This window comes from Echinops telfairi, unplaced genomic scaffold (assembly GCF_000313985.2).
Source record: "Echinops telfairi isolate 266 unplaced genomic scaffold, ASM31398v2 ScPeMD7_16;HRSCAF=60, whole genome shotgun sequence".
Lineage (NCBI taxonomy): Eukaryota > Metazoa > Chordata > Mammalia > Afrosoricida > Tenrecidae > Echinops > Echinops telfairi.
In genome coordinates, this window is record NW_022103913.1 from 7,657,575 (window position 1) to 7,665,571 (window position 7,997).

General features: G+C 53.8%; 1 protein-coding gene across 1 annotated transcript in view; it reads left to right on the top strand.

The window, feature by feature from the left end:
- RBP2 (retinol binding protein 2) overlaps nt 1-3,301 on the top strand; it is a 29,168-nt gene extending 25,867 nt beyond the window's left edge. The window contains exons 3-4 of the mRNA XM_004712083.2: nt 1,540-1,641; nt 3,067-3,301. Of these exons, the coding sequence (XP_004712140.1) occupies nt 1,540-1,641; nt 3,067-3,117 (153 nt within the window). The 3' untranslated portion in view covers nt 3,118-3,301. The remainder of the gene's footprint in view (nt 1-1,539; nt 1,642-3,066) is intronic.
- Nucleotides 3,302-7,997: the final 4,696 nt, after the last annotated feature.

Genomic DNA, 7,997 nt, shown 5'->3' on the forward strand with positions numbered 1-7,997 from the left:
GACTCTGGGCAGCCCTGCGCCCCATAGAAGGAAGCCCTGTCCAGTGCCGCCCCTCCTCCCAGTGCCGCTGTGCTGGAGCCCGTGGTACAGCCATCCTGCCCATCTTAGTTTGCATGTCTCCCCCCGCCCCCCCCCAGGGGCTCATCTTCTGTACTGTATCAGACAAACGGTCTCTGCTGGTCATCAGCCTCTCAGTGACGGATCCTGTGGGCCGACGCCTATCTCTCCCTCCTTCTGTCAGTTCTGTGTGCTGGAGCTCCACTGAAACCTGTTCACCATAGGTGGCCCTGCTGGTATTGAAAATGCAGGTGATATCGTGTCCAGCATTAACAGCAGCACTCAAGCCACCGGAGTGTGGTGAGCTGATTGACGAGTGGTGGACGAACAAGTCTAATTTGGGACTCAACTCAGTTCAGAGCAGTGCTGTCCCTGGGGGTTTCTGAGGCTGTAAATCTTTGCAGGAGTGGAAAGCCTCCTCTTTCTCCCTGGAAACTGTTGGTGGGCTCAAACAAAAGGCCCGTAGTGGTAGTGACCCTGGAAGGCAGAGAAACCCTGCTCCCCAGGGTTTCTGAGATGGCGCACCTTGATAGGAGCAGACAGCCTCTTCTCTTCCCACAGCGTGGTTGGTGAGCTCTAACCCACGACTTCTCAGTCAGCTGCCCCACCCGTCCCCATGCCAGCACCAGGCCTTCATTTGCATGGCTTTCCTTGTAAGTGGCATTGGCTCACTTTTTTTACACGTAAAAGTCATCTGTTAGGTTTTTCTTTTAATTTTCTTTTCAATAAACTGGTGGCTCGTGTCCTTTGTGGGTTTTTCCATTAGGCCCAGGATGTCCCCTATTGATTTACAGCAGCCCTTTGGAGCCGGTCTGGGAGCTTTGGAGGCATGTAGGTTACTCACTGGGCTGCTAACCACAAGGCCAGCAGTTTGAACTCACCAGTTGCTCCAAAGGAGAAAGACGAGGCTTTCTCCTGTCATGACGATTTACAGTCTCGGGATCCGCTGTGGAAGCTCACGCAATACCTACAGGGCTGTTGTGGGTAAGAACCGGCTGCACGGCAGTGAGTTTGGTTTCTTGGTCTGAGGTGCCTACAAGCCGGAATTGGCCCAATGGGTTTGCTTTTTATACAGATAAAAGGAAATCAAAATTTTGTTCGATGTGTGTCACAACTTTATTTCTCAGTCTGTACTTCATCTATTGAATTTGAGGTGATATCTTCCTTCTAGAAATTGTACATCACCATGTGGTCAAATAAGTTGAAATGCGATCTGTCTCATATGGTAAAATGAAAGAGAGGAATTCCTTAGAACAGAGTGGAATTAAGGATTCCTCATATGGGAGCCAACAAGCTGCAGTAAACAGGCATGGCTGGATTGGAGGCTGATGTGGAAATGAGCTCACAGCGTGGCCCCGGCTGAGCTCTGCCCCAGGAACCAGTAGGAGCCCTGGCACGGCTGCAGGAATTGTAGCTGCAGGCTTGGTTTATTCAGTGCTGAAAACCCATGCATCTGATGGGTCTGTGAATCTGTTTCTACAGACCCTGGTGACCTGGGATGGCGATGCCCTCCTGTGTGTGCAGAAGGGGGAGAAGGCGAACCGTGGCTGGAGGCAGTGGGTTGAGGGGGACAAACTGCACCTGGTAAGTCGCCGACTCACCCTGCTCCTGTCCACTTGCTCAGACAAACTACCGTGCTCACCAGTCAGGCACATGGCCATGGTCTCCACCGCTGAGCTCCAGCCAAATGCAGGTGGTTCTATCGTCAGAAAGCCATTCCGCCTGGCTCAGAGGACTCTGGGAAGAAATCTTATGGTTGCTTCTGTGACCACCTGCCGTTAGAAAGAAAGTTCAAAATGCTGAGTTAGGAAGCCCAGATCTGAGAAGAAAGGTGGTAACCTGTTAAAGACTGGCTGGGGAGAAATATGAGCCCAGAGCGAAGATGCCTTCAGAGGAGGGAGCAAACGGCCTTCTCACATATTGAGAGGCGCGTGGCGAGGGGGCAGCTGGGTTTACGAACTGTCCCTCTGTGGACCACGGGCAGGGGCTTCCCATCACAGCCCCCCGCCCCCACCAGCCCACCCCCAGTATTGTAGGTTAGTTTGGTAGGAGAGCTCAGCAGTGGGAAGAATTGCTAGTATCCTCCAATCACTTGCCCCTGGCTGGATAACTCTCATTTTCCCTTCTCCAGTCTTCGGGGTAAATCCTGAGCCCAGCGCTTAAATAGTGAAGAACCATGCATCATGTGTGCACACCTTTTCCTAGGCCTTGGACGGCTGGCTCTGGCCCTCCTTCCTTGACCCATGGAGTCAGCCTCTGGGTGTCAGGCTGCGGGTCGCCACAGTGCCCTTCAGAGCCAGCCTGGCTGCACCTGCGTCTCTTTTCGGAGGCAATGTCCACCAGGGATAAATGCGAAACACTCCCTGTGCTTTTATGGACTGTTTTCCTTACCTCCCCTGGTTGGGATGCTGGATTTGTACATTGCAGTACAAACCCCAGCGGCTCCCGTGGCTGAAACAATGGCTTCGTTCATTGTCCATTGCAATGATCATGGGAGTCATCCCTCGCTCATGTTTTCCCTCCTCCATCGGGGTCACTGAGCTACAGAAGGGCGGTGGTCCCCTGTGCTGAGTAAGACTCAGCAGTAAGCCCAGGGAGGTCAGGGGGAGCCCTTCTGCCTTTGTGGGACAGTCACCAATAACCCCTGGGGCCAGCTCAGCAGGCCACCCCTTCCCAGGCCTTGGGCTCCCAAATGCTTCTCCCCCAAGACCCTGCCTTTCCTCCTGACTTCTTTAAATTAGGCCATGTTGCTTTAATCACGGAGATGGGTGAAATCCCACCCAAGAGGGCCATTCCTTTGCAATGTTCATGTTTATAGTTGTTCAAGCTCAATTTAAGTGTCAAAATCGAATTACTGCTACCTGCAGGGCATGACAGCTGTGCTCAGAATCACGCAGTGTCCCCCAGCCCAGCTACCCCCACCAACCCACTCAGAGAACCAAGAGGGAGGGGGCCGCGCAGAAGGAAGGCCAGGCTCCTCACATCCTTGTCTCCTTTCTCCACATGCAGGAGCTGACCTGCGGGGACCAGGTGTGTCATCAAGTGTTCAAGAAGAAATGAGGTCCCACCGGACGCTGACCGAGCCCGTGCGCCGAGTCCCCACTCCGAGTGCTCTACCTGTTTCAGGAAGGACATGGGGACACTCCATCATGGCGGTCGTACCTGGCGGGTTTTTTACATCAATGTGTGGGTCGTAAGAGGGGTTATGTGATAAAATGAAATGAAAAAACAAAAATGGTGCTTATCCTTTGATGTCCTTTTTTAAAAAAATCATTTTATTGGGGGCTCATACAACTCATCACAATCCACACATACATCCATTGTGTCAAGCACATCTGTACATTTGTTGCCATCATCATTCTCAAAACATTTCTTTCTACTTGAGCCCTTGGTATCGGCTCCTCATTTTTCCCTTCCCTCCCTCATGAACCCTTGATAATTTATAATTTTTTTCATGTCTTATACTGACTGATGTCTCCTTTTACCCATTTTTCTGTTGTCCATCCCCCTGGGAGAGGGTTAGAGGTGAATCATTGTGATCGGTTCCCCTTCCCCCCGCCCACTTTCCTCTTCCTCTCCTGGTATGGCTACTCTCATTATTGGTCCTGAGGGGCTTATCTGTCCTGGATTCCCTGTGTTTCCAGCTCTTATCTGAACCCACGTACATGGTCTGGTCTAGTCAGATTTGTAAGGTAGAATTAGGGTCATGATAGTGGGGGAGTGGGGAATTAAAGAACTAGAGGAAAGTTGTATGTTTCGCCAGTGGTATACTGCACCCTGACTGGCTCGTCTCTTCCTTGTGACCCTTCTGTGAGGGGATGTCCGATTGCCTACAGTCTCCACTCTGCACTCCCCTCATTCACATCCATATGACCTTTTGTTCCCGGTCTTCAATGCCTGACACCTGCTCCATCGACTCCTCGTGCTCACACAGGCCGCTGCGCTTCTTCCTGGGTATCCTTCAGCCTTGCCGTGTTTCTGTTGCTGCTGTGTACCTCCCAGTCCTTTTCAGCTATAGCAACTCCGAGTGGCGGAGTCCATCGCCCCAGGGGGTTTTATGGCACAAATTTTTCCAGGAACAGATCGCCGGCCCTTTCTCCTGCAGAGCCACCACGTAGGCCCAAACTGTTTGGCACCGATTGTCCACCGGCACCCTCAGGTGCTCATCTTTACACCCTCTATTTCTATTGCTGAACGTCAGTTCTACCCACAGGCAGAAGTGGTGACTGACTGTGTGGCGGCCTTGTATTTTGCTTTTTGGTTGTTTGTTTGCTTTACTGTGTTTGGGCTTGGCCGGGTTCTCTTAGTGTGCTTGTTTGGATGGTGGTTTTACCTAAACACGTTCTCCCAGCCCAGACAGCACCCCCCACGGACTCTCGAACATCCTCTGTTTATTTCTTGGGTGCCTATGGCTTAGAGTTTGCACTAGCCTTAAGGGTCCCTGAAGGCCTCTGGCAGAGAGGTCTGCAATGCCAGTCGCTTTTCCCAGGCTAGCCCTCAGCCTTCAGCCCTGTGGGTCCTTCAGCACATGCCCCTTAAGTCTCAGGGTGCTTTCTCAACACTGTCCCCTGCAGACTGCTACAGCCTCTGGGGGCAGCTGGCCCGAGTTCAAGGGCTACCACTGTACTTCTAAGCTGGGAAACCACGTGTCTGTGTTGCCCCCCGGCCCCCATCTGAGATTCCGTCTTCTATGAAATCAGGAAAATGGCCACAGCCTCTCCTCCCGGGTCACGGGGAGGATTAAGCCAGTGAGTATGCATGAAGTGCTTGGGGTTGGGCCTGGCCCGCAGCAGGAGCGCAAGCCTGTTAGCTCTGCTTATTAAGCCTAGTGGCCCCTCTGAAGTCTCCAGGATGCAGGTGAGCAGATGCTAAGTAGCAGCAGGTTAACACCGCCAAGGCCTCCTGGTGCTTTCAGAACATTAGGTTTCTTATTCTGCACAGACTTGCGTGACCTGCTAGCTACACAGAGGGGCGGAGCACATAATGCGGCGGATCTATAGGGGGCCTGCATGGGACATTGGGGAGACCCTGCAGGTCAGAGTCTGCTCCGCCCTCTGCAGGCAGCGGGCTGAGCCCCATCAGTAGACATGCTCATCTCTGCGGAGCAGCTTCCTCCAGAGCGGTGGCACTTGGCCCAGGCACACTTGGGTGTACTGGGATGGATCGGATCCTTTCCCTGAGCCTGGGTCCCTTAGAGGATTAGGGGCCAAAGGGGGAGTGAGCCCAGGAACTAGTGAAGGGGTGCTCTGTCCTGCCTCCTCCCAAAGCTGCCCTGGGAGTCCTCTCACTGCTGTGTCCTCCCGGACTGCCCTTGCTCTCCACAGTCTCGCATGGCCCTCCCCTTGGGCTCGGCAAAAGTGCACCGTCAATGGGATTGTGTCTGGTCGCCTTTAGGGACCTGGTGTCCAGCGCCTAGCCTGCATAAGGCATTCCCAGTTCTCAGTCATTCTGGAGTCTAGATTTTGTCAAAATGTGTCCTATGGAACCTTGAAGGAGCCTGGTGCCGTAGTGGTTACCCATTAGACTGCGATCTGCCAGGTCAGCAGTTCAAAGCCACCAGCCACTGTGCCGGAGAAAGACTGGCTTTTTACTTCTGTCAAGAAGTAGTCTGCACTGCAGAAATGCCCATGGGCAGTTCTACCTTGTCCTATCAGGTCACCATGAGTCAGCATCGACTCCATGGCAGAGAGTTTGAGAGTTTTGCCGGGACCTTGAGATTCTGTGAAAAGGTGCTGGGTCAAGTGGAAAATATTGAGAACGAAATCCCCTTGCAGAGATTCACGTTGAGGATTCATATTTTTGAGGCTCTAAAAAGTCCTGCAGCAAAGGACTTAAACCCCAGAATTTCCACCCATCCCCACCCCCAATCCCCCAGGGGAGTGTATGCCTGCAGAGTCATTTGGAACCACTGCATTTGGCTGTTTCTAAAACACCCAAAGTTGGGGGGCAGGTCGTGGGGGTAGGAAGGAAGGGGGAAATATAAGAGGGACTTGAAGGTGTCCCTGAACTGGGTGAGGGTTGCACAAAACTCATAAGGAAGATGGGGCAATAAAACCAATGGTGAATTGGGGGGAGGGGAGAAGGATGGTGGGCCATACAACTGAGCAACAGCAGAAAGGGAGGGGGCGAGAGGGGAAAGGGTGGGTTTGGGTCAGTCCTGCTGCATGTGAGGCAAGTGGGGCACATGATGGGAAGGCAGTCATTTCCTCCCCATCACCCACGGCCCTTCTCTAAGAGGGACCTGCTCCTCCTCCAGGACCCCGCCAGCCGCCATGGACACCTAGCAGTCCCCTGGGGTCCCGGGGAGGAGGAGGGAGGAGAAGACGGAAGACAGGTGAAGAGAGGAGAGGGTGGGTACGGGGACTTGAGGGGGACGGGGAGGAGATGGCAGCAGGAGGGAGGTGGGTGTTGAGGAGGAGAGGCGTGGAGGGGAGCCTGGGAGGGGTGCTGGGAAAGAGAGCTGACAGATACGACCCCCTGACGTGCTTGCCTGAGGAGTGTGCAGACACCACAGCCAGAGAAAACACAGAAACAAAACCCACAGCCATTGAGTGGATTCCGACTCGCAGCTACCCTGCAGGACAAAATCAAACTTCCTCATGGGCAGTCTGAGGCTGTCCATCTACTGAAGTGGACGGCCTCGCCTTTCTCTGTCGAAATAACTGATAGGCTCGACATTTCAGTTAATGCTTCACCCACTGTGCCCCTCGGCTACTCCTAACGCCTGACAACCCCCTCCCCCTCCCCCCAAAACCTCACTGCCATCGAGTCAATGCTGACTCAGTGACTGCCCCCCACCATTGGGTTTCAGAGACTGAGCTGTTTACAGGAGTAGAATGCCCAGTCTCTCTCCCCAGAGCTGTTGGTGGTTTTGACCAGCTGACCATGCAGATCCCAGTCCAACGAGTAACCACTACACTACCAGGGCTCCTAAAGCCTGACAAGATGTGTTCAAAGACGATTAGGTAAGTAAAGGCAGAGAAAGTGCACGCGCAGACGACGACGTGAGGAGGGGTATCTTGACAGCCACAGGCAAAGGAGAGCTCCAGGCTGGAGCCCTAACCCTGGGTGAATCACCCCCTCTGTCCTTCGGGACAGCTCCTCGCCTCCCAGCTCCACTGCGTAGGTGCCCGCTTCCCAGATGAGGAAACTGACCAAGCCAATCATCCACTCAAGACCCAAGGGTTGGAGAGTAGGAGACACAGAACGGGTCTGTCTGCAGAGGCTGGGCCTCTGCACAGAGCAGGCAGCACCCTCCTGGACAGGTCAGCTTCCCCTCCCCAGGCTCACAGAGCGGCGGGCACAGCAGGGTGCAGCCCACTGGCCTGCTCGGGAGACCTCAGACCCATTGCTTCCCTATCTCTTCTCCTTCAACCAGCATTCAGTTGAACCTTCCTACAAAGCGAATTCCACAGCAGACAAGACGTACTGGAAGTGCCTCCTTTGCTTTCTCCCTGGCTGGGGATTCGAGGCCTGCACCTGGTGGGGTGGGTGGGGGGAGTGGAGCCCTTTAAAGTCTGGTGGACAGAGCTGACCTCCTGGGGCTGGCCTTTCCACTTGAACCTATGCTTTTCACTCATGCCATGTGATTGATTAGAAGGGCCAAGGTTGGGGGTGTTTACTTTGGTTCTCTGATGGCCCTTGTTATGTAGATGAGGCCATCGGCAGCTGGGGCTTGGGTACACGAACTAGAGATGCATTAGACAGATCTCTCCAAATGTGAGCGATGTGAGCGTGGGGTCCCTGGGAGTGCCCTCGTGCCAACCACCCCTCGTGCTCGGGCTTGGCTCTCGGTTATAAGTGAGGAGAGCGGAGAGAAGGCCAGGAAAATATGGGCAAAATGCCGCCTTTTTCAACATATTAGAATCAAAAGTATACTCAGCCAACACGACTGTGCTGAGATCCTGCTCTGGGTCAGTTGCTGTGCTGGAGACAGGGCA